General features: G+C 41.5%; 1 protein-coding gene across 4 annotated transcripts in view; it reads right to left on the bottom strand.

The window, feature by feature from the left end:
• MYRF (myelin regulatory factor) overlaps positions 1-25060 on the bottom strand; it is a 123389-nt gene extending 98329 nt beyond the window's left edge. For 2 of the 4 annotated variants that reach the window (XM_042476917.1, XM_042476925.1), the window contains exon 1: positions 24785-25060. In XM_042476917.1, the coding sequence (XP_042332851.1) occupies positions 24785-24830 (46 nt within the window). In that variant the 5' untranslated portion in view covers positions 24831-25060. The remainder of the gene's footprint in view (positions 1-24784) is intronic. The other 2 variants (XM_042476936.1, XM_042476944.1) reach the window with 1 other exon arrangement.
• Positions 25061-27547: the final 2487 nt, after the last annotated feature.

Here is a 27547-nt window from a genome sequence, read left to right as displayed (position 1 = left end):
CTGAGAGCCATTAGGGCTGAAGGGCGGGATATAAATACCTAAATAAATAAAAAATAAAATAAATAAAAGAGGATAGAGCATATTCTTGGCTACTAATGGATACTAGTTATGACAGCCAATATACTGTGTCTAGGATGAGAGGTACTGTAGTTGGTGGTCACTGAGAGAAGCATGATGCCTGAAGTACATTCCATGATACTACTTAGAACTAGCAAGATGAGCAATAGAGCAAAATCAGCATATATTTGCCAATGTACTAACCATCACACAAGGAAACCAAGTAGTGGCGCTGGAGTTGTTACAAAAGACAGACCCAGAGTAATGCACCACCTATTCATAGGTAGAGCACATGTGCATGAAAGATTCCCATAGTATTCCCCAAAAGAAGCCCTCCCTGCTATCCAGTTCACCAATGCATACTTGCATGTATGGAGATAATATATTTTCAGGAGAAATGGAAAGTCTAGGTAAAACTCCCATACTACTGCCCAAACCCTCCTCTCCTCACAATACAAATAACATGTGTGGATAATATAACCATACACTGTGGAAATATAAACTAAAGGAAGTCTCAGGCTAATGAACTGGAGCAGTTGGGGAAGGTATGTCTTGTGGCAGTTTGCACGTTATAAAGGTGTTGGTGACATTCTTCTGGACTGTGTACAGTATGCTGTTCTCCTGTTTCCGAGGAAGAAGGGTTGGATGTGGAAGTTACTGGCAAAAGACATGTTCTGCTCAATCCCAGGTTTTGGAAATTTATCTGTAATGTGACAGAGGGGCACATATTAATGCACCATCCTGAACTGTAATCCTTTCATTTGTTTTTCAAATGAAAAGAATACAGTGGTGCCTCGGGTTACGAAAGTAATTCGTTCCGCGGCCGCTTTCGTAACCCGAAAAGCCTTCGTAAGCCGAATTGCCATAGGCGCTAATGGGGAAAAGCCGCGTTTCGTGCGAAAAAGCGCCGAAAAGCACCAAAAATTTTCTTCGTAACCCGAAAAAACATTCGTAACCCGGAACAATGATTTCCAATGGGATTTTTTCGTATCCCGAAAATTTCGTAACCTGGGTATTTCGTATCCCGAGGTACCACTGTAATCACAATTATAGATGTAAACAGAAGTAGTGGGAAAATAAACCAGTTTTAATTTCCTGATTTAGGTACAAAGGGTTACATAAAATAATTAAACATGATGCAAAATGAGAAGGTTTGTCAAAACGCACAACACCATGATTATTCAGTCTTTAAGATCCAAAAGTTTAAACTGTATAGGATAAATGTGTTGGTATTTAGACATACATTACAACAAGAAAACAGCAACAGAATGTCATTTACAATATCTATTGTTCTTTTTTTGGTCAAAGAAAGAGAGAATGAAAGAGAGAGAGAGAGAGAGAGAGAGGGAGGGAAAGAGACTTTGGGGGAAGCTATTGAATGACAACACTGCTGTCCATGGTACTGGAACTGTCACTAGTTTTCAAGAGTCATATACCAAAATAAGTCCCTTTCTTTGCTTCAAGCAGCCTTCTAATCATCTTCTAAATCCATGGGAGGGGGCAGGTGAGTATTCAGATGGCTGAATAGCCATCTCCTCTACTGACTTGACAAGGAGTTATGGCAGCGTTGCAATACCATTTCTGACCAGCAAAAAGCACTGCAATAGGCAGAAGGTAAGGCAGAACAGAACAGAGAAAGTGACAGCTGATGAGTGGAGCTGATCTTAAACCTCTGTAATGCTGGTACAGATAAAATGTAAAGAATCTCTCTGGAGAAAAAAAAAGTTTGGCTAACTGAGCAATGAATGAAATAAAGTGGATTTGGATCAGGTGGTAAGACAGCTGCAAGATTTTTCCACATCTCCCTTTCTCATCCGCTAGGGAAGATTATGTATGGATAGAAATTGGTGAGACTTTTTGTTACACTTCATTTCTGATCAGAATTTACCAAACTTCATAATAACCAAACATTGAAGAAAAAAAATGGAGGGATTTGCTCACTGGTAATTATTCATTTGTTCATTTGTCTTTTTAGTAGTCCATGGTATCTGTACTTGGATTTTAATGTACATGAGGGTTACAAAAGTATATACATGTAAGCATTCTTCTTCATGAGCACTTCCAGAAAAAAAGGAGAAGCCAGCCTGCAAATGGGTAATATATTAGAGAGAGAGAGAGAAAGAGATCCCTTTGCCCTAATCCAGCACATGGGCAACCGTAACCAGTAAAACCAGCATCAGTATCATCAAATCATCAGTTTTGGAAGAAGCAACAGACATATGGACTTGATCCCAACTGCTCTCCCTCCAAAACAACTGATTGATGGAGTTGCTGGTTTTGTGTACATAGCCTCATCCACGTATATGGATCAAGGACTCAGACCTGTCTTCAAATTCATTACAGCACAGTACGGATTGTTGTTTTTGTTTTTTAGAGCAAATGCAATGTCACCCATGAGGAGTGGAAATATGACCTCTGATTATTACAAGGAAGCCCATTTTTAATAATAGGAATAGGATATCAAATTTACACAACTAATACTTGCTGTTCTCACCACACTTTCTGTACTGTTTGCCTCTCAGAGTTTAATAAGACATTAATTTATCTAGCAATCCATGTTTAATTACCACATTTGAAGCATATTTTATTTACACAGTTGCTCCTGAAGTTAGTAGTTACGGATCTTACAGGTGTATTTTATGTATACTTCTTAAAATAAATACCTACTTGATATATTTAGCAGTTTGCTAAATCTTCACCTTTTAACAGTGTTGCTGTGTTAACTTTTAATTTCAACATTTCAGTTCATTCATAAACATTTCAACAGGCTAGATGAATGGGCTATCAAAGAGGGAAGGTTAGTGGAAGTGGCAATGTTCCATCTTGGTATCCGAAAGAGTACAGCCATGTTCTTCAAGGCTATATCTGCAAGAGAAAAATGCCAGGTTGCTGCTTCTTGCACACCACAGCCTACTCTGAATGTGTATTTTGTATATGATCTACCGCAGTACTGGAAAATTTCTTTAGGTGCATGGACCAGTTTTAACACTCATCCCCTCAAGAGATAGGGGGGAAGTGAGCGTTTTTTCCTCTAAACCAGAAGAAATCAGAAGGTTATTTCCAGTTTGGAAAGAAGAAAATATCCTCCTTTCACTACAACAAAATTTTATACCTTGATATAGAGGTGAAGCACGGAAGCAGGGTTGGGCAACTGAAGAGATCCTGGAGGCCAATTTTCAACCTCTGAGACCATCTGAAGGCTGCATTAGACCTAAAAATACTACATGGGAGGAGGAGGCTGAACCCAAACCCTAAAGCAGTCAGATGTCCATTTTTCCATTGTTCAGGGTTTGGGGGAAGGGTCCTCTGATCCTAGACCTTTTCACATGACAGAGTTATGGCACTATGGTTCCACTTTAACTGCTACAGTTCCATCCTATGGAATCCTTTTGCAGTTTAGGGAGAGTCATCCAGGATTCTCAGTCAGGGAGCTCTTATTATGCTTCTGACCAATGTACAAACCTCAGGATTCTGCAGGATGCAGCTCTGCCCATAAAGTGGAATCATAATACTGTCATTATGCAGTATGAAAGGGCCCCCTGAGAAACAAAATCGCCTTCAGACTATGAAAAAAATTCTGACCCCATTTTTTTGGAGCATTTGGGGACCCCCAGATGTGAGCAGCAGCTTGGGGGAACATGTACAATTGGTTGACCACACTATGACCAATCCTGTCCTACAGGCACTTCTTCTCCTAGGACACAGAAGCTCTTCTGGCATTTCTTAAGGAGTGCTAATCACTTTATCCACCTTAAAACAAACTTTCTTATGAAAAACTGAAAATGTTAGGCCCAGAAGCAGGACTTTAACATTTTTCAAAGCAGGATTAGGGAAAGTGAGTGTGTGCCTTAACGCCGCCTGTTGACTTATGGATTTCATAGGGTTTTGTTAAGCAAAAAATACTCAGAGGTGGTTTAGTCCCACCTTCTGCTGAAATATAGCCTACAGCACCTAGAAATTCATTGGCAGTCTCCCATCCAAGTACCTGACCCTACTTGGCTTTGAGGATCAGAAGGGATCTGGTACCTGTAGGGTTTTTAGGCCTCCAGATATTGTTAGATGGCAGCTCTCATCAGCCCTAACCAGCATAACCAATGATGAAGAACTCTTGCAGCAGTGATATAACATCTGGAGGGCTGAACTTTGCCTATACCCTATTACAAGACCACCTTCAGTGAGGGAACATTTATCACATTTTGTGATAGTAAATTCCCTTAGCTGGTAATATTCTGTTTGAATTACTACTCTTTTTCTGTTTGAATTTGGGGAAGAAATCCCGCACTCTCTTAACTGGGTCCTGTGATAGCACAGCTACTGGCCAGACTTGCTGGAGAAAATGGGAGCTGCACACAAACCCCACCTGCCTGCACAAAACACACACACACAGAACTCCACACCTCTTCCAAATTTTGTATGACAGCTGCTTATAGCAGTTGAGATGCAGACATCAGTATGAGTCTTTATTCTTTCCTGTAGCCTTCCTAAGCATTGTCCCACTCATCTATTTACCATCATTAATCGCTGAAATTCAGAACACCTCTCCACATTGTAAACTGAGGTGGTAAATACAAAACCTGTAATTATTTGGCTTTTCTTTTAACAATTTGTTTTGATTTAAGTATTTACAGAATAGCAGATTCAGGTGTTCTGGGGCAACCAAACCATTTCACACAAACACACACACACACACACACACAGAGAGAGACAGACAGACAGACAGACAGACAGACATACCTTCATCCCTCAGCAAAACAAGGGAACAAAATACACAGTCAATTGCACTTGTATTTTACAGCTACAGACTCCAGGTTTTTCCTCCTTCCATTTTAAGTCATGAGGATGTTATCAGACAAAGTTCAACAAGATAAGTAGCAAATGTGAGGTATCATGTTACAACTCCACACAAAAGAGTGGGTATCCCTGCCTCATGAACACATGCTTCCTCATTCTTTGGAGTGTGCAGAAGAAACCGTTCAAAGTAAGCCAAGGCTCACCAGTAAGAAATACCATCATTTGTAACTTAGCAGAATCAATTAGCTGGATAGAGCAAAATAACCCACTGAGTTATCTACAATTTAGGGTTTACTACAGGTCAGTGCTCAGTGGAAAGTGGCTGGTTTAGTAGCAGTTCACTGGGGTTTACATCAAAAGCATAGACTGTGACTCAGTATATGCCCCATGGTTAGTTCTATTTGTACAATCCAGACTTCTCTGCTACAAAGACAAGACAAATGTTCCTGGCCAGCACACAATACAAAGAAGTGACAACAGAAACCCCCCGTTAACAACCTTGTATTCAGTCATCATGGTTGCTATGTGTGGGATGACCTGCTCTTTCCCTATGCCTATTGCCTTTGCTTATCTTTCCCAGTGCTGCCTTTGTCCATTGCAACTAACAGAAGATGTGAACAAGCAAATTCCCTTTAACTGCAAAAGCGGATATTCAAGCTGTGGATAAACTGCTACATAGAGAGGGTTCCCAGTGTATAGGTATGGTGGCGAATTCTGCTTAGTTTGCATTCTAATAAGAACTACCCACATTTGCACTTTGCAAAACACAATTATTCTTCAGTTCTTCCATCCCCTTGTCTTGGTATCCTTGTCTTATTATCAGGGAAAGGAGAATGAAGTAACCAAAAGAAGGAACACAACTTTAAATGTTGAGCCACCCTTGCCACACAGCAATGTCATAGGAAAAACACCCAACAGTCTCCCTAATCAAGGTGACTAGAGCTGTGTTTGTCCATGTAGAAAGCACTAGGGTATAATAGCTACCCAATGGAAGGTAAAGACAATGAAAATACATTTTCTTCCCAGCACCTGTTGCTCTTGTGTGGCCTTCACCCCCTTTATCTATTCACTGATCTTATAACTGTATATAATCCTAACATTTTCTCCTATAGCAGATGAAAAACAGAGGAGAGGGAAGGTTTATTATCCAGAAGCATCTTGGGAGTAGAAGGCAAACTTGGTTGGGAAGGAGGCTGATGCTATGTGAAACTGTAAGCAATAACACATTAATGTGGCACTGGGGTCTTGTTTGTGTCTCAGGACAGCCACTCCTTTTTCTCTCTTGTTCTCTGGCACCATACTCACTGAGTTAATAATTCCTCAGCTTCGTTTAGCTCATTGGGGTTTTTATCAGAAAGAGCACAAAGTCCAAGGGCAAAGACCCAACCAATCAACATCTTTGTAAGGAAGCATAGAATTACCCATAATACTCTACTAACCACATATGGTCATAGGTGTCCATTCAGGATGAAAAAACGGGGAGGATTATTATACCAACTGTGACGCTTGCTGTTTGGATAGGTGATCAATAACTGTTGGTAGCATATGTCCAGCTCGGAATAGAAGTGATGCTCTATTTATAGATACACTGTGGAATGTCAATGAAAGGAGAATAGCCTCGGTTACATAACCCTTTCTTTACCATTTTAGATCTATAATTTTAGCTGGTGTTCTGCAGAAGCTTATCAGGGGGATCTGTAATAAGGAGATTGTCAATGACAAACAAGCAACTCAAAAGGCAGTGGGCCCATTATTACCAGTTTCCTCTTGCCACATGCACCAACGAGGGAGTACTGAGTATACACTAAGGGAAAACCACAGCTTCCCAAAATATATTCAAGAAAATACATTCTTGCATCATCTTCATCCCATGAAAGTGTACAGGGGTGTCTGTGTTGCTTTGGCTCCATATAACAATGTACACCAACTCATGTATAGAACACATTGTGGGTGAAGAGGTTCCATCTAAAATATGTATCAGCAAGAAGATCATGTTCATATTAACTACTCCTCCTGAACACTCTTCAATTCTAGTAAAGAAAGTCAAAGACAAATATGAGAAAGGAACAAGAATAAGATCACACATATAAATAATAATTCATACTCTTAATATCTCTATATTAGATTAGGAAACAGGTTATTCTGGGAATTTCAACTTTTCTCATTAACTATGTTCAGGGGTACCCACAAGATGTATATGGGCAGGGCTTTTTACATAGTGAGCAGAAACATCTATGCAAAATTGCTTTGTTTGCACATTAAGAAGCGCAAAAATTCTGCAATGTTGGCACTGAATCAGGAGCTATAGTTTAGCAGCAGAGCACATAGGCAGTCCCAGATTAAATCCCTGCCAGCTCCAGGTAAGTCTGGGAAAAAGGATGTCTAACAATACTGAGCTAGATGGACCAACCATGTGGCTTGGTATAAGGTAGCTTCTTATGCAAGCTTGGAGAAGGGTCATAATTCAGTAGAAGACACATGCTTTGCCTGCAAAAGGGTCAGGTTCAATTCAGGGCATCTCCAGCAGGGCTGGGAAAGATTTTTGTCTGAAATCCCAGACAGCCAGCACCCCTCACTAAAGAAAGTGCTGACCTTGATGAACCTGGAGTTTGGCTTCATTTTCCTCAAAAGAGCAGAAATGATATACAGATGTGAGGTATACAGTATATGGTTAGATGCCTCAGGGGAAGACAATGGCAAACCTCCTCTGAACAAATCTTGTCAAGAAAATCTCATTATAGATTTACTTTAAGAGTTGCCATAAGTCAGAAATGGCATGAAGGCACAAAACAACAACAACAAAGGTAATATTTATTATAACAATTAAAACAGTTATTTTAAAAATGTAAAATTTGATAACAAAACAACCCTGCTCTAGTCTCTATCACACACTCCCAAATTTCACCAAATCCCAGGGATCTAACTTCTCTATTGGCGACTGGAATATTCTAGATACCCTATGAGTAGATGCTTCCAAACTACCCTCTGGGCAAGTCTGCAAACTGAACAGCCTCAGATGTGCAATTGGAACAACTTCCTAAGAGCTTCTACAACATGTAGGAGTTTTTTCCTGGTAACCAACATATATGCCAAAGGGGTTCCCTTAAGGCAGGAAACCAATTCAAACCATTACCTGAGAGAAAGAGGCAAGCAGTAAACTCCTTCTAGTACTTCATTCACCTTGAATCATACTGAATAAGCCAAAGGAAAATGTCTGGAAATTCACAATCATGAACAAGGCTGGGGGTTGTCAAGGGAAGAAAGACTTCAGTAGAAAGGAGAATTTACTAAGCTCATTTCTTTGCAGGATCCCTAGTAATTCATTGCCCACTAAACTGAAATGTCTCTGAGAATGAAGGGAACACTTTTTTATTCTTAAAAAAATCATGCACAACATATAATGTGTCATTAAAGCCAAACCAGTCCCAGCCATCAGTCTAGCTGCTTAGAAAAAAGTTTAACCCCCATCCTCAGCCAAACCATCCTCAGCATGAATTGCACTATGAATCCTGATGGAAGGAATATATGCCTCTTCACTACATCAACCCTGTCCTACTCTCTATCACACACACCCAGCTTTCACCAAACCTCAGGGTCTTATTTCTTCTGCTAGTATTTACAGCATGACTCTTCAACCCACAACCCTCCTTCCTTTCCCTCAGTCCCAATGAAGTAAAATCCTGAGTGGGACTTTATAAGGATGTGGGAAGTCAAATAACTCTGTGATGCTGACAACACATGCAAGGAAAGCATATTGTCATTTTGAACTGCAATCATACTAAATATCTGGTCAGTGCAGCCTTTTCTTGGAAGGCCTCTTCCTTTCAGAATTATTAAAATGCTTTTTCTGATGCAGACATTGCATGAATGGTTCAATGTCCATTTCTTTGCCCTTTCCCTGTCCTGTCTTTTGAGAAGCTCCCCGTGGTCTACACTATTGCCATCATGCTGCCCCTCCCTAGGAACCAGCCAGGATCTAGAAAAAGGTGGAAAGGCGCAGAAAAAGAGGTGTAGTCAGGCTGCAGGCATTAGAGATCCACTAGGGACATGCCACATTCCTCGGTGCATTTACCTGTTCTGATCCAACGCATTCTGAGGGCAGTAACACCCAAAGTGCCACACTCCAGCAACGTCCTCTATATCCCACTCTACCATCCCATTATGCTGCTTCGCGTGTCTGGTCTGGATTCCAGCATTGCTACCTCCAGGCTTTTCTATTCCTTTTCAGAGAAGCAGGGAGGGGGAGTGTGGAGGTAACTGTCAGGCAGGGAGGCTGCCACCTCTCTCTACAGCATCTCACTCTGATTAGGCATACACTGGGATTTGGGCTTGCAAGGGGATTACCAAGAGGGGCCAGTCATGTGTTTGTACTGTACCAGCTTCCCCGAGACCCTTCTGTCACCGGCTTCCTCCACTAAGCAAAGTACTTTGCAGAAAAGCCTCTTACATTCCTGACACAGCAACAGCCAAAGGAGGACCCCTTCAGAATCACATAGGTTAACTTAGAAGACCTGAACCCCAAAAGGAGAGTCAACAGCATGCATTAGCATACTTTCTTGGTCTATGTTGCAAAAATTCAGCAAAATTATATCACACCCAGAGCAACTCTTTCTGGCTGCTATCTCCTTACTTCCAGGCTCTTAGGGCACCTTGGATGTGGTTGGCTACCAGTTGACAAATTCTGAGCTCACTGCTTTTGGTAGTAAAGAGGTTAAGTGAGCAAGGTGACTGGGAGCCAGTCAGTATGTTGCCCTGTTTGGCAACTTAAGGACAACAGAGACTCACCCCTCAAAAAAATTATATACAGGATATAAACCATAAAGATAAGCTAAAACAGACAACTTCTAAGCTCCAAGGTCAAGTAGAGATATCCTTAGTGCATCATTGAATGGAATCAGTAAAGCACCTGTATCTAAAAGAAACATTTTGCCTGAGTAAATGAAGAATGATTGGCCTTCTGAATAAGACTGGAGGTGGCACTGAATCACAAAGGAACCACAAAGGTACTAGCAAAAAGTATCTTAACAGGAATAGGCTGTTCTGTGCCATTTTGGGGCAGCATATCAAGCCAAGGCCCCGCAATGCTTGTGGATATGAAGGGTACTGGTGCATTTGAATAAAAATGGTACCTGCAGCGCTTTAGAAATAAAGTTTAATAATAATAATAATAATACCAGCAGTAAAGGAAGGGTAGGTTCGTGGCAGTGTAGTCGTCTACATTATTACTAATGATTATGGATGCCTGCCAACCTCATAACACCAGTTTTCAGTAGTAATGTTGTAAAGGATTAATGAAGCTGGTTCTATGGTATTTTCAAGGGAGAAAGCCAGCATGGTATAGTAATTTAAGTTTTGGACTACAACTCTGGAGTTTAGGGTTGAATTCTCTGCTTGGCCATGGGAACCCACTGGATGAGCTTGGGTGATCACAGCCCCAGAAAACCCCGAGATAAGTTTGCCTTAGGGTTGCCCAGATTCCTTGTTGATTGGAAGGGATACAAATAAGTTATTATTTATTATTTTATTATTACCATAAGTCAGAAATGATTTGAAGGCACAACAAAACAACAGTTCTCAGGGGAACTTGAATTTTAGTCTGTTGTGGCCAAAAGTATTGCACTACAATGCAGTCTAAAGTAACCACTCTTCCAGCATTGACCACAGCTGGTTACAGAATTCTATTTTACAGAGGTGAAAAAACATACAGAATTCCAGATGTTCTCAGACAGTAATTCACAATATTCCTCATCTTGCAATCCAACATGGGGGGGGGGGGGGGGGCGCTACATAGTTCCTACCTCTGTTAACACCTCCTGAAGCAACTGAAATTGAGCATGTACCTTAGTTCTACTCCCTAAGCAGGTAGAAGTTGTTTCCCTGACAAAAAAGGGAGAGATCATGTACAGTGGTACCTCGGGATACGAAATACCCAGGTTACGAAATTTTCGGGATACGAAAAAATCCCATAGGAAAACATTGTTCCGGGTTACGAATGTTTTTTCAGGTTACGAAAAAACTTTTGGTGCTTTTTTCGGCTTTTTCGCACGGAATCGCGGCTTTTCCCCATTAGCGCCTATGGCAATTCGGCTTACGAAGGCTTTTCGGGTTACGAACGGTGCCACGGAACGAATTAATTTCGTAACCCGAGGCACCACTGTACATCCCAAATAATTTTCAGGCAAAATGATTAAAGATATATATAGCTGGTACAGGAAACTTGGAATATGTGTGATTGACAGAGATCCCTACTTAAGGAAATATGAATGTATCCTCCCAAGTCTTTGTTTACCCTCATCATCTTCCCAGCGAGGTACCCAATCCCAATCTTTTTTCACTGAGGAGGATATAAAGAGTTCCTATTGTGGGAGAAAGGCAGGATATAAATCCTTGAAATAAAATAAAATAAAATAAAGAGACACCCTCCTCAATGACGTTGCAACAATTGACTGTTGCTGCTGCTTCCTAGTTTACTGCGAGATTGCCTCATTTTCCAGCTGAACTGTACCTGACTAGCTCTTCCTCACATCCTGTCACTAGAGCCTCACCCTCATAGGTACACACTGGTATCTTAGTTGATGCATGTGCCGCCTGGAAGCAAATAAGAATGATAAATATAAGAATTCCAATCAATATACTGTATTTGGGGAAAGCCTAGACAAGTTTGAAAATATAAAGTTTGTATTAGCACATTCCAATGCCAATGTACTTAAAAAAGAAACCACTGTCAGATAACTTACATTTATGTTCAGCAGAGGTTCTGAACATGGTGATAAAGATGTGCCTAACATGGAATAAGTGTGCACTGTTATTTTGGCATTAAAATGATCAAGGTGGAAAAATGAGATGCAGAAAGACTTTGCTCTGACCCACTGGAACTGGAGATAGAATAATATAATTATGGAGTTGGAGTGAGCCTCAAGGGCCACTGAGTCCAACCTTCTGCTCGGTGCAAGATCTATAATAATAATAATAATAATAATAATAATAATAATAATAATAATAATTTATATTCCACTTAATCTCTAGGAATCAAAGCGGATTACAACAGTAAAGCAAAATACAGTTAAAAGAGAATACACTGGTGCCTCGGGATACGAAATGATCGCGTTACGAAATTTCCGGGATACGAAAAAGTTGGATTGGAAAAAACTGTTCCGGGTTACGAACTATTTTTCGGGTTACGAAATTCATTTCGGCGCGAAATTCAAATGCGAAGCGCGGCTATAGGCTTTCCAGCGCTAACGGAAAGCCTTTTTGGGTTGCGAAATTTTCGGGTTACGAAGGGTATGGCGGAACGAATTAATTTCGTAACCCGAGGTAGCAGTAAAATTTCCAAGATCCCCATCCCTCCCCCCAGTCATAAAAACATAATTAAATGCTACAAGGAGATTAAACCAAGAAAAGAAGTTAAAAACATTAATATACAATAACAATTAAAATGAAATAAGAGTTTCAAGTGGGGTCTGGGTAGAATAAAGATAAAGATGTGGGATAATGGGAGAAAAAGGAAGAGGGAGAAGCAGGTCAGCAAGGATGTTCTAGTCTGGAAAGGCCTGCCAGAAGAGATCCATCTTAATAGCCTTCATAAAAATTTCCAAGGTGGTAACCTGACTGATCTCAAAAGCATTGGCAGCAGGTAGCTGCCCAGCCTCTTTCTGAAGATGTCCAGAGAAAGAGACCCTACTGCATCTCTAGGCAATTGGCTCCATTGCTGAACTGCTCTCACTGTCAAGAAGTTCCTTCTAATGTTCAATCATAAAATCTACTCTCCTGCAACCTCAGATCATTTGATCTGATCCATCCCTCTGCACAGCAGAAAACAAACCTGCAATCTCATCCCTGTGAAGTACTTAAAAATGTTTTGTTCTCCATACCTTTTAGCATCCTTGCTGCCCTTCTCTGAACCCACTCCTACTCCTATATCCTTCTTAAAATAGTCAGTCTTAATTTCCATGACAAAAAACAAAACCAGTTATTCCAAATGTAAATTTTAGTAGTATATACTTCTAAGGCCATTGGCTTCTGTGGGACTTTCAAATATTCCAACAGGTTTAGGACAGGTGTTTCCAAATGGGCTGCCCGTCAAAAAACATTGCATAGCTATTCTGTCTTTCCTTCTTCAATGAAACTTTTATGGTAAGAAGAGATCTGGAAGAAGCAATGTAAAAACACAGGAAAAATACATATAATCTGGAACCTCTGTACAATTCTGCAAGCAAGGTAGGAAAATTTCACAATAAAAAGATCAACTGGAAGCATCCTTAGTTCCTGAGCTGCTCAGTAAATTTGTTCACAAAAGCCAACAAGTGATCTTGACTGCTAAACAAAAATCCCTGTCCTTAAAATACCCACATAACTCCAGAAAAAAATTCACCCTGTGACTTAAGCATTCATCTTCAGCACTGATAACATGTTTATGATATATATACATCTATCTCAGAGACTCCCTGACCCGCAGTAGCAGGAGGTAGCAAAAGCAAAAAATTCATTACAGGTAACTGCTGGAGAGAATCAGCTTGTATGAACAGACCCAAGTGCTTTATCTGCTTTCATCTCCACAAAACAATTTACATGCCAAGATTCCCAACTGCTATGTGGTACACATTTTTCAAGAAAGGAGGCAGTTTCGTTTCCACCTTTTGAAATGAGGGAGAGACATAGTTCCTTTGTATTTAATCAATTTAATTCACTCTTGGCTGGAGTGGTGCAACTGAAACCCTTTCAGTTTTACAAACATTGCAGTTTCTTATTCATCTCTCTGCATTTCTTTCCTCCACTGTTTTTTTTAAATTGTATCTACCATCACCCTCTCTCTGCCCTATTAAAGTTCTCCAAAAGCTGCCAAGCCACCCATCCAATTCCATCCACCCCCCTACACATTTGTTCTTCCTTTTAAGCTATTCTGCACATCTTTCCCGATATACATTCTTTAACAACCTCTTATCTCATAAATTAGCCAAGAGAGTGAGCAGGATCCTGAATAGCTAAGCTCTGTTGTAACTGTTTTCCTTACATGAGTGTTAGGCAGCAAGGAAGGTAGGGTTTCCAGGGAATGCCAGCCAAGGGTCATGCTCCTCCTTCCCCCCCCCCCCCCCCCCCCCCCCCCCGTTCTCCCCACCTCCAATACTCCCCACCTTCTCTTTGATATAAAATACAAACTCTCTATGTAAACACTCCCTTAACGCCATGAACAGACCAAAATTAACGGCATGACTTTCCCTGTGAAAGCCTTAAACACACCACTCTTTACCACTCTAAACATTCCTCTTCTTCAGATTGTTTCTCGTCAAAACTTAGGCAACCGGCCAGTAAGTACTCCCCAAAGTTGAGCTAATCTCGAACAGGGTTATGATGCATGGTCAATACAATATTTTCCTTATCCTGTCAATAAATGGAACTTCTTCCTGTAGAAAACTAAATATCTCATAGATCTCAGAAATATTTTGAAAGTCATTCTCTCAGGTCCTTTTCAAAACAGAAAAAACACAGGCCAACCATTCCATGTAGGGGAGTGATGGTGCCAATATATCTACAGTAATTCAATTCCTTCAGCAACTTCCTCGCCTGCATTTTCATGACAGAACCCATGCTATTTATATGGGGACCAAGAAGCCCTACTCAATAGCAATGAATGATCTAGAGCAGTACTTCTCAATCTATCTGATGAAATGAATGGGAAATTCCAAACTCATCATCATCATCATCATCATCATCATCATCATCATCATCATCACCGTTTATAGTTTCCTGGAAAGACCCCACAGACAGACAATGCTTCATTGACTCGTGCCGGCCCAGAGACCAATATTTTGAGCAGAACTAGGCTGGAGGACAAATGACAGTGTGTTCAACCACAAAGGCTTGGTCAACTGTTCATGTTAGGAAAAACAGAAATATTCATGTCCAATTCCAAGATAGCCTGCACTGCCCTTTTACCAATAATTCTCCTTTGATGTTTAGGAATACTAATAGACCTTTTTATAACAACTCAGTTGAGAAATGCACATGAAGCTTTTACGGAGCAAATTCAAATCCTGAAGTACAGTGGATCCTTGGAAACCACTGGGATTTGGTTCCAGGACCCTTCATGGATACCAAAATCCATGGATGCTCAAGTCCCATTATATATAATGGGGTAGTAAAGTGGTATCTGGTTGAATTTTGGCTGTTTGTTCTTGGGTTGTTTTTTTTCAGGATCTGGGGAGGAGGATTGAAGGAAGCAAAGTGCCACATCTGTGGGTAGTTTGGGTTTGGGGGGTCTGATTTGGTGGCAGCCCCCCAAACTTAGCTCCCTAAAATGAAAATGGGGTATTGGGGGATTTGGAAGGTTTCAGGGGCTGCACGTAGGGATCCCTAAGGCCACACTTTGCTCACTCTTGCTTTAGTGATTAGTACTGAAGGGGAAATTTTAGCAGGTGATTTATTTTTATTTTTGTCCCGGCATCATGTTACATCTTTAAAAACTCCTTCTTTGGGCCTAACTGTTAAAAGTTACATAGGAGGCAGATACCGTTTTGAGCCTGGTTACCTAGGAAGGAAGATGAGTAGGAACATTTTTTAAATTCAAAAAGGCTGAAGAGTAAAAAGGAAAAATGCCAGAGAGCATATAGTCTATGATATATACTCAACTACAGTTCAACCTCATGAATAATTTGAGGGTAGGTTTTGGATAGATATGACCCATGGATAAGTCTAGGGTAAAATTCAGGGGCATGCAACAAAGGATCTAAAGGATGAAACAAAGGAAAACAATGCCGAAGAACTTAGAAAAATCCAATAGGCATAACTGTTTTTGCTCACCCTAAAGGCTGGATAGATGAGAGAACAGAGAGCGGGTCAGTGCTTCCAGGACAGATTACACTCTTGCCTTTCACCAGGGATGGTTCCATATATATATAGAGAGAGCGAGTTAAAGTACTTACATTGACCCATGAATAAGTCAACTCAGTTTTTTTGGATCAATGTTTTGACTAAAATTTCTAGACTTATACAGGAGTATTTACAGTATTATTGTCTAAAGATGGTCAATATCCATTCAACAACCACAACCCACAACTCTCTTGAAAGCATTTAGTGAAGTGCTAGATGCCCAAAATCCCATCTTTAATCTTTTACCATACAACAGTCTGGGCCAGAAATGTGGACCATAAGGAACATATGGGTATTCCACATGAAAAACAGAATTATATGCATAGAATGAATGGGATAAAAATTCGATTTATGGTGACCTAATGAAATGCATGAAATTATTTCATCGTATGAGGAAATTACTATAATTACAATACTCTTAATAAATAATAAATAACCATAAACAGATTCTTAACAGGCATTCAGTTTTAGACAACCAACGTTCTCCCCCCCCCCCCAACGCAGCACATGGTTGCCCTGTCAAACTCTCTGTCACTAAAAGTAGCAATGACCAAATGTATAATTCTATTCAGAAAAGGACTGGCAATTTGCATGGGTTGGTTCCATCAACATGTATTAGAGGGGAAATTCAAGGATATTGTTGTAATGGGAAGAATCTCCCAAAGCCTGTGATTACCACAGCCCAGGATCTCTTTGTTTGCTATCACCTCACCCCAAACAGAACTCGGAAAGTTTACTTTGGGTGACTACAAAAACTCCTAAAACTCTTCACACAGCATAGAACTTTTCCAAGCTGAAACTTTCACCATGGAGGGAGTACAGGAGATGGGCCTCAACATCATAATTGCTGCACCATCTTGATCAGATCTTCTCACTGCATGGTCTACATTGCGCAATGCTGGTGGAGACTGATGTGACGGAAAAAATTATGATTCTTCCAAATGAGAGTTAATATTATTTCTTTCAGAATCAACCTTATAATACAATTTGACACACAGAGATATACATCTTTAATTTGATTGACCATGGGCTGAACATAAACAGGAGGTCCTATATCATCCCATGCATACTATGATAGAGATGTAATTCTTCACTAAGTTTCTTCTTAAATAAAGCAACAAGTAATGTTAACCATTTTCCCCCACTGCAAGAAAATCTTTGAAAACCAGTTTTTGAAGCCTATTTGCAATTCTGGGCTACTTCATGCAAAATTTGCAAATGGTTGTTCTACATATAAAACAGCATTTTCAACATAGGAAACAGCATTTTCTGTGCAGAAAATAATATTTCTACACAGAAATACTTGCTGCATGAAAAATACTGTTTCCTAACCAATGCAAATCAAACACATGCAAATTTTGAACAGAATAAATTCCCAAATATAACACGTAATAGTTATTTCTGATTTATTTCTTCTGTACAAGAAGTAATATTTCTGTGCAGAAATATTATCTACTGTTCAAAAATGCTGTTTTCTGTGTAGCAAATATTTTTTAATGCAAAACAGCCACATGCAGATTTTGCACAGAATAAACCCTGAACAAGGAAGATCCTCACCAGTCCAGTATTCTTTTCATCAGAGTTTCTCAACACTCAAAAAACATGTTTTTCAACCATTTTGTGAATATTTTTGAATATTCTTTTCATCCCTATACTATGGAATGAAGTATCACAAATGTTGTAAAACTACCTCAAATGGCTTTACTTTAAACGGGTTGTATTCATGGAGGCTACATTTGCCACCAGTGTTAAACAGGTGCAAAGATTCAGAAAAGCATTAGAAGAGGGCTAATAAATTGAAGCTCAGTCTCTAAAAACAGGGATGGTCATGGTGAATAGTTTGTCTTTGCCTGAAAATGGTGGCTGGCCTCCAATGAACTGGAACCACGTGTCACAAGGACCACGTGTCATAGTCTAAAAGAGGGCCAAGCAGTCTTGGTGGAACAAAACTGAAACAGAGGAGTCATTTATGAATATTAGTTGTTTCTTAACATTGTTTTAAATTGGATTATATTGTTTTTATACTGCAAACCACTTAAGAGATGTCATTACATCAAATGGTATACAAATACTATATATAAATACTTACTCCCTTCATATGCTCACCTGGGATCAATATCACTGTCTTTTTGGTGCCAGGCAATGACTTTTTTATTATTTGTCCAGACTTTTTAATTTCTGTGTCTTTAAGTGCTTTTTTAAAAACTGGGTTCATAATATGTCTCTGTTGCTTTGTTTTGGTATTTTCATGTATTGTTTTATCTTAGATCCAGTGTGCAGTAGTCATTTGAGTGTTGGACTAGGATTCTGGAGACCATAGTTCAAATCCCCACTCACTCAGATACCCACTGGATGACCGTGGCATGTCACACTCTCTTGGCCTTAGAGAAAGGCAATGACAATTCTGCCAAGAAAACCCCATTTTAGATTCACCTTTGGATTGCCATAAGTCAGAACCAACCTGAAGGCACACAACAATTGTGTCTTATATCAGGCTTTGAAGAAGGGAGAATGTTTAAATAATTATTGACCAAGGTGTCTATGAGAGCCTCCATATTCAGAGGCAGTATATACCACTGAATAACAATTCCTGGAAGACACCAGATTGGAGACTTTCCTGCTGGGATGTTGTAGACTGCATTCGGTGCTGATTAATTTCAAAATTCTGATCCCCACAGTGAGCAAAAAAGGTAGACAAAAAAGTCTTGTTGTCCTGAATCCAGTTTGTAATGTCAAGAAAGACAGAGCTACTTCTTCACTGTTTGGTGGTAATGTCCACTCCAAACCATAGAGTTGGGAAGTTTTGGAGGTCATCTGCTCAATATAGGAAAAGTGATGTTAAATGCAACTTCAGCATCCCTACAAATGGCTATACAACCTGTGCCTAAAAAGGAATGGAAAGCCCACTATCTCTCTAGGCAAGTTGTTGGAAAGACAGTGGAAAGTGTGTGTCCATGTGATACATATTTTTGTGAAAAAATAACCATATATTCGTTTATATTTGTTTGCTTTGTTTGTTGACATAAATGTGACTGATGTTGTTTGATTGAACAACCAAATTTAAACCAGGTTGGCTGTTTGAGACCTCAGAAAGGTGATCATTAACGCAAATGCTCCTATTTGATCTTAATCACATTCAAAAGGTGCAAATTTTGCTGTAAGATTTGAATCCACTCCATATTCCCCAAGATTACCCCATCTACAGTGAATTCTACCAAGTAACTTGTTTTACTATGGAGTCTTTTCATAAATACAAATCTTCCAATCTGAATGTTTGTCCCCTAACATTGAGGAGAGCAAGGGTCTTCTCTGTGGCTGCCTCCAGAATGTGAAACTGCCCCCATGGCAGCCTGGGCTGGCCTCCTCTCTGCAGTTCTTCTGCCAACAGGAAATACTTTTTTATTTAGACCAGATTTGTGCTATTAACTGGTTGCTCCAGAAGGGCTGTTAATGAGATGGCAGTACCCTACATTTATTATCAGTTTATGATTTAAATTTCTTTTTTAAAGTTTAAAATTTTTATTGTTATGTGCCTTCAAGTAATTTTCGACTTCTGGTGACCCTAAGGCAAACCTATCATTGGGGTTTATTGGAAAGATTTCTTCAGAGGTGGGTTGACTTTTGTCTCTTCCTTTCCTCTGAGGCTGAGAGAGTGTGACTTGCCCAAGATCAAGTGGGTTTCTATGGCCCAATGGGGATTTGAACCTGAGTCATAGGCCAGCACTCAAATCATTATACCACACTGGCTGACATTCAAAATTTTATTAGAACATTTTATTTACTTTTTTGTATCTGGTAGTTTCTAGAAGTATTTTGTTGTAATCTATGTTGTGAACTGTCTTCAGTCTCAGGCTAGGGCTGCATCTACACTGCAGAATGAATAAAGTCTGACACAGCTTTAACTGCCATGACTCAATGCTATGGAATTCTGGGATTTGTAGTTTTGTGAGATATTTAGCCTTCTCTAGCAGAGACCTCTGGTGTCCCCAACAAACTACAGATGTCAAGATTCCATAGGATGGAGCCGTGGCACTTAATTCTGCAGTGTGCCAGCAGCCCAGGAGAAAGGAAGGATATAAATAAAATGAAAGGTGGTTTAGGAGAGCGAGACTGAGCACAAAAGGATGCTCATAAACTTTCTGGGACTGTCCAGGACAAGGCACAGTAACTGAATGAGCCTGAATAGCATACAGATTGTTTTCCTAAGTCATACAGGAAAGGTTTCCTTATCTGAAATATGTCAATTGTGAATGTTGTACTATAGAAGTCATTTATAAAACAAGCATTTATTCTAGACAATATAAACTTTATTTCAAATAGGCTTGAGAAACACAAAGTCCAGCTTAAACATTACTTATCAGAACAGGTTCGTTCTACAAAGCCTACACATTGGGTTGCACAGCGTATTACTGAAACCACATGTCAAGGGTCTCAACAAGTGGTCCTACTGAACACCCAGCATAATTTAAACATAGGCATAAACATTTATCCCAACAAAGTTAAAAGATCTTTTTGGAAAACCTGTCATCTGAATGTCTCACAAAGTGAGATTAGTGCAAGAAAGATGTGAGTATATTAAAGTGAGCAGATATTCCACTTCAGCAGCTCTCTACACATCATCTTTATTTATTTTATTTTGCTAAACATTTCCCTCTCATTCTCAATGTACAGCAACAATCCCAGTTCAAATCTAACAAATAAAAAATACAATGCATGAGAAACAACGTGCCATTCTTCAAGCCTCCATGGAATTCACACACTCAGAAGAGAAAATTATATAACTCAGTGACTTGCAGAGGCTAAAAATGTCCTACTTGTCATAATCTCCATCATCAGCACAAAAGAAAGAGAAACACAGTATTTCAATTTGGCAATATACGGATTAGTAGCATTTGGCAAAACTCAAAACTATTTCCTTAGAAGGTAGAATTTGAAAGATATAACCTACACTCACAGCAAGTAGGTCAAGGGAACAAAATCAAACCCTAAGGCTGAAATCCAGTGGGGTTTACTTACTTGGGAGTAAACTCCATTGAACTCTGTGGGCCTTACACTTCTGAGTAATATGTATAAAGCTGTATTGTAATGGAATTAAGCCAAATTGCCAACATCTGATACTTTTCATTTTGCATTTCAGGCAAGAAACTTTACCTGATGAGGTTTTGCATCAATTCATTCCTTTGGCTTTTTAAGGTAACCAACATTTGCCAAATGTCTCCCTGTTACATAGCTTTTAACAGCACACAAACCCCCTTCAAAGTGAAGCACAATAACTCCATGGATATATAGGGGGGGAAAACCAAAAAGGAAATTTTGGAAGATCTGATACTATAGGCTATCCCTAATAGACAGGGACTTTGGGAATGGAACTACTGTACCATTGGAACGTGGCTCAAACAAGGAGCTGTGTGAACAACAACAATGACAAATCCTCCAATAAAACTACCTGGTGATCAGTTTATATCTTAATATGTATTAATACATTTATTAATAAATTTCAAGAAATAAAGGAGCTTCACAAGAGATTAACATCAAATCAGTTTAAATTACTGAATGACCAGCTTTTCCTTTTCTAGGCTTGTGTCCTTCCAAACTATGTAAATATGCCTTGGGGGAGAACTCTCAAAATGGGTGCTGCATACATATTCACCATGAAAATGAAACTACGGCTGGCAATCCAAGAAGACTGGGAAGTGTATGAGATATGAATTGGAGGCTTCCTGGGTTATACTCTCTGCGGCTATGCTTCATTTGAGTGCTACAAATACAACAGATCGCTTGCTGAACAGTGGACTGTAGTTTAGGCACACTGGCCGTTGTTGTTGACGATGATGAACTCTTTCTCTTCTATAAACATCCACAAATGATTCTTTTACTGTGCTCCTTGTCATTTCCACATTCTAGTTCACCTACCATATCAACTCTGTATGAGAAAACTGACATTGCGAGTTGAGCTGGTGGATTCTACAGGTTGCAGTGCAAAAAATTAGTTTCCAAGATCTGATCACAAGACATTGAAATTTAAAAGCAAAGTAAAAAGTGATGCCAGATTTGATCACTGCATTAGGCTGACCCATGGGAACATTATACTGCCATTCTGCCTGTGAACAACCGAAGCACAAAGAATGTGTACCTGAAGAATTATGTAGGACAACCCTGTGTGATTTCTCCCTACTCTTTTTCTTTTTGCAGTAGGATAAATAGGGTAAAAGCAGCTAGATCTGAAATTCTGGATTTTATCACAATTGAAAATGTGACAGGAGGGGAAACATCCTCAGCAAAATAGCAGTGCAGCCCTATAGATGCCTGTTTAGAGGTTAATGCCATTGGTAAATATAGAGTTGCAACCCTAAATTGCAGCTATACTACAACCCTAAATAGATACTGTCAGAAGGGTGAATGGAAATGTTAAAGCAAGAATAATCAAAGACTGGAGAGAGAAATGGAAGGATTGAGAAAAGAAACATGCACACAAAACAAACGTAGAAAGGAAGTTAATAAAAGACAAAGATCTTTTGCAGGGAGAGATTCACAAAGGTAAGACAAGCTATGTTTCCCAAGCTCAGCCGAGGACTTAACATCTTATAGAGTTCAAAGGATAGCTATTGCACTCAAAGCTCCTTAGCTTTTCAGAGTGAAAAACAGTAAATAATACATTTTCCTCCTGTAAGGTCAGTGAAAACAGCTGAGTGGAGAGAGGTGATGGTAGTAACGCAGATCTGGAGCACTACAACACTTCAACACATTAGACTTTGCCTGTAGCTATATTACAATAAAATAAAAAAGTCAGGAAATTCAAACACAGTTAATATGCCATTTAGCAATCCTTAATGAATGATCAATTTTACACAGTGTATTTTAAAACATGTGTCTCGTGGCACCTTAAAGACTAACAAATGCATTCTGGCAAAAGACCTGAATCAATATAAGCTCATGCCATAATAAAGTCTTTATGATGGTACAGGACTCCTTGTTGTTTTTTCTGCTGCAGACTAAGAAAACTATCCCTCGAGAATTTTTTTTAAGGTGTGCATCTGAAATACTGTACCCATCAAAATATGAACACCACACACTTGTTTGATGCATGTACTTCTATGAGTACATTAAGAGAAACCGAACTGACCACAGTTCTGTGTGGTCTGTGGCAAAGACAAGCTTCCCACAATACAATGTGCAGAACAGCTCAAAGAGGGAGAGGAATGGACCTGAGGTTTTCTGTGGGCTGCAATGGCTGCAGAGTTGAGAGACCAACAACAGAAAAAGTCATTTATACAATCACAAAATATGGTAGCTTCATGGTTACACAGTGGGATGCAGGTAAGAAGAACTGTGCACAGGAACTTCATAATAATTTACAAAAAATAGACTTTTGACTATTAATTCATGGGAAATTCATTCCTAGGTTCCTTGTGGTCTTTCCTAGAATCATCTTTAGAAGAATTGTACAGTATAGTCTACAGCGCATAGCTTGGGATTCAAGGCAACCTCTTGCCAAAGGGGTGACTTTGGGGTATGAGTTCAAACCTAGATAACTCCTGGAGTATGCGCCACAGGAAAGGCAGGAGAGTTTATTTTTATGTACCGTTCTCCCACCAAGATTGGGTCCACAAACAGCTGCTAACAACTAAGCTCTGTAACAACAACATAATACTGGGAGACAGGTGAGGGGCAACGTGGAAAGAGGATAAGATAAGGATATCAGAAAGGAACAAAGCCTTGAACGAGAAAAAACGGGATGCCCCAATGGGTTAGATGCTTCCTCCCTTGCCTTCCTTTCACTGGCAAGCAAAAATGGCTTTATTCAGGCAGGCTTTTAATACATTATCATACGGAGTGTGTGTGTTATATGGGGAGTGCGTTGTTGTAGTTATGGTTTGGGGTTGGTTTTTTTAACATACACAATTCTATACTGATTTTGTTTTATGTTTTTAATTGTTTAAAAACTATTACTGTCAAGTTTTAAAAAATGTTTTTATTTGTGAACCACCTTGGGTCCCTTTCTGGTAGAAAGGCGGCATAAAAATGAAATAGATCAATATAGATTCTTTTTTAGAAACAGTATGTACAGATCTTGTAGCACCGCTGAGACTAAACGGAAAGAAAGAGGTGGCAGCATGAGCTTTCATAGACTTGTCGACTTCCTCAGATGCAATTGGACTATGTACCGATTCTACAGACTAAGGTGGCTCTGAATAGATCAATATAGCCCTCCTTGTCTGAAAAACGAAGCAGACAAGCCCTTCTCAGGCGTGGAGAGAGAGAACCTTTAGTACAGTACTTTTGCAGCTAACTGTGAGAAAGGGATTGGCAGCACGAGTTTCCATAGACTTCAGCCTACTTCCTCAGATGCATTGGGGCTCCTCAGGCATGTCCAAGTTCTGGGGAGGACCAATGGTCATATCTGCCAGGGACTGAAGTGTGTGCATGAGAGAGAGAGAGAGAGCAAAGAAGCCTTGCCGATGCTGCCCCACTTGTCCAACCCACCTCTTGTCCGGGGGCCACTTCCCTGGAGGGCTTTCAGGCCCACAGCCCCTGTCCCAGGGACCAAGCCAGCCTTGGCCAGATCACCCTCCAGGGCCCTCTCTCCCCACATCCCTCTAAACTCCCCAGGGGCTCCTTGGTGGAAACTCCGCTCGGAGCCTGTGCTGATGATGGCCTGAAATGGCCCGGACCCTCCCCACAGCCCTTCCCCGCCCTTCCAGGGAGACCGGGGCCCCTCCAAGGCCCCAAGGCATTCCTCCTGGAGAGAGAGAGGGGGGGGGCAAGGGCTTTCCAAGGCAGCCCCACCAGGCTCTCCCCTCTCGGCCAACAAGCCCCGCCAACTCTGGCCCCCTCAGAAATGTCTCCTAAGTCACCCCAAAGGAGGCCAGGGCGCCTCGAGATGGAGGACCTGGAGGGGGAAATGGAGGACGCCACCCAAAGGGGAAGCCCCTGCTTCCCCTTCCTGCTCAAGGCTTGGGGGGGGGAGGGCAGCCGTGTCCGGGGAAAGGAGGACGCAGCAGGGCCGCCCTGAGGGCCCTTCCCCTCCAGTCCTCCTCCCAGGGACCTTCTCCCAGGGAGCACTCACCTTCGAAGAAGCGCTGCAGCGCCTCCGTCTCGTCCACCACCTCCATGGCCGGGCCATGCAGCACCTTCCCCGGGCAGAAGAGGGGCTAGCACTGGGCCAGCCCTCCAAGGGGCATCCCTTCGGCCCCGGTGCCCCCGGGCAAGGCGCCCCTCTCGCCAGCCCCCTCCTCCTCCTCCTCCTCCTCCTCTCCTGGCTCCTTCGGCGCCCTTCCTTCTCTCGTCGCCCGGCCGGCAGCCTCCCGCTCCCTCCTCGTCTTCTCCGCCTCCCAGGCCTTCCTCCTCCTCCTCCTCCTCCTCCTCCTGCCGTCTGCTGGACGGAGCCCAGCACAGCGCCAAGCCCCAGAGGAGGAGGAGGGCTGCGCTGGGCACAGGCATTGCAAGGGAAGAAGGCATGGCCAAAGGGGGACGCAAGGGGAAACCAGCCAGGGCCAGGGGCATAGCAACAACACAACCATCCACAGATGAAGAAGGACATCACTCTCCCCAACCCAGGGTCACACAGTATCTGGGTATATATTACCCAGAGAGAGACACCTACCCCACTCTCTTCCATGCCAGCCTCCTCTGAGGAGGCCAGCCACAGAATCAACCCTTCCACGGAAACTGAAGAAAACACAAAAAATCCCTTTCACACAGAGGAATGGATCACCACCCCAAAAGGAGGAGAAAAGAGGGGTGGCAGCAGCCTGAAAATAAGTTGTAGCTTATCACACGCACAGACAAAAACAGCATCCATCCAGAAGGGAAAGCAGTGCGAATGCAAGTATTCCCGCCCCGTGATAGATACCCATCGGCTTCTTGATTTCCCACGTTTGCAGATGCTCAGGAAGGGCAGGATGCCATGGCCGACAGTAATCCCACAGCCAAACTGAAGATGCATTTCATACTAACATACATGCAAATTGACTGCAAATTCACAGTGGTAAAGGATTTATAAATTCAATATTTTTCCAAATTCAGCCATTCCTGAGATGTCACACAATTGCATTTGGATTGCCTTCCATTGTTTGAAAATCTTTTGCAAAATGACGTGAAATGCCTTGGAAGACCCTGCATTAACCTTTGGTTAACCTTCCCATTTTCCCCATGTGATAAAGTCCCTAGAAATATCATTCAAAGACATAGCTGTGTCTGTCTGTAGAACAAGGACACAGAGCAATCCTGCAGCACCCCTGAGAGCAAGCAAAAGAAAGAGGTTGGCAGCAGGAGCCTTCCGTATTAGACGGAAGTCTACTCCCTCAGACACATTGGGTCTTTGGTCCACATTGAGTCTGCCTTTGGTCCAAATACATCTTGAGGAAGTCTACTGCTGCCAAGTTCTTTCTTCCGCTTGGCCTCAGGGGTGCTGCAGGAGCTCTCTAGAAAGAGAAATGCATGCTTCTTCCTCTTCCTCATTTTCAAATTCCTCCTAGACAGGAGGAGGAAATGGAGGATGTGTCCTGGAAAAGGAGGACCTCTGGTCTCCCTGGCCACAGGTTATAATAGTAGCTAACCTCACCCGATGGCTCAAGTGGTTAAGACACTGACTCTGTTGATTGGAAAATCAGCAGGGTGGCAATTTGAGGCCCAGGTGCCGCATGATGGGGTGAGCTCCCATCAATAGTCTCAGCTTCTGCCAACCTAGCAGTTCGAAAGCATGCAAATGCAAGGAGATAAATAGGTGCCACTTTGGTGGGAAGGTAAGGGCTGTTGTTCTGTGCAATCATGGTGGCCACATGAGCACAGAGTAGTCTCTGACAACATTGGCTTAGTAACAGAGATGAGCACTGCTCCCTGCAGTTGGACACAATTTGACAACCTTGTCAACAGGGAATACCTTTACTTATACTTTACCTTTAACCTCACCCCCAGCCTCTTGGCCAGTTTATTACATCTTCTTTTTGGCTCCCCCACTACATCCCAGTATTCAAATATGATTATTGACTCACCTTGGATTTAGGCAACATCCACCCTCCTGCTCAGTGGCATCCCTCAGGTTGGTGTCACCTGGTGTGAGGGGAGCGATCTGTCCTGCCCTCCCCACCCCAGTCTGGCCAGACTATTGCAGGCCCCCTCAAAGGCTTTTAGGATACAGTGTGGCTGTAGCCACCCCAGACCCCAAAGACAGCTGCCCCCGCAAAAGCCACTACAGCTGTGGGAGGCATTGCTGCACTTCCAGAGGGCCCATTTAGGGTCTGGTGCAGCTGCTGAGCAAGAGGGAAAGTGCCCTTTCTCATTTGCCCCTGGCTTTCCACTCTACCATAGAATCAGAGAATCAGAGAATCATAGAGTTGAAAGAGACCGCACAGGCCATCCAGTCCAACCCCCTGCCATGCAGGAAATCCAATCAAAGCATCCCCAATAGATGGCCATCTAGCCTCTGCTTAAAGACCTCCAAGGAAGGAGACTCCACTGCACTCCGAGGAGGGAGTGTGTTCCACTGCCGAACAGCTCTTACTGTCAGGAAGTTCTTCCTAATGTTGAGGTGGAATCTCTTTTCCTGTAGCTTGCATCCATTGTTCTGGGTCCTGTTCTCTGGAACAGCAGAAAACAAGCTTGCTCCCTCCTCAATATGACATCCTTTCAAATACCTGTATTTAAACAGGGCTATCATATCACCAAATGCATCTGAGGAAGTAGATTACCTTCAAAGCCCTACATGGCTTGGGTCCAGAATACTTAAGAGATCGCCTACTTCCATACTGTCCGTCCCGCACTCTAAGGTCCTTGGGGAAGAATCTACTTCAGCCAATAAAATCTAGGCTAAGTTCAGTCACTCAGAGGG

Source organism: Sceloporus undulatus, chromosome 1, assembly GCF_019175285.1.
Source record: "Sceloporus undulatus isolate JIND9_A2432 ecotype Alabama chromosome 1, SceUnd_v1.1, whole genome shotgun sequence".
Taxonomy (NCBI): Eukaryota; Metazoa; Chordata; class Lepidosauria; order Squamata; family Phrynosomatidae; genus Sceloporus; species Sceloporus undulatus.
This window is presented reverse-complemented; position numbering and strand designations above follow the sequence as displayed.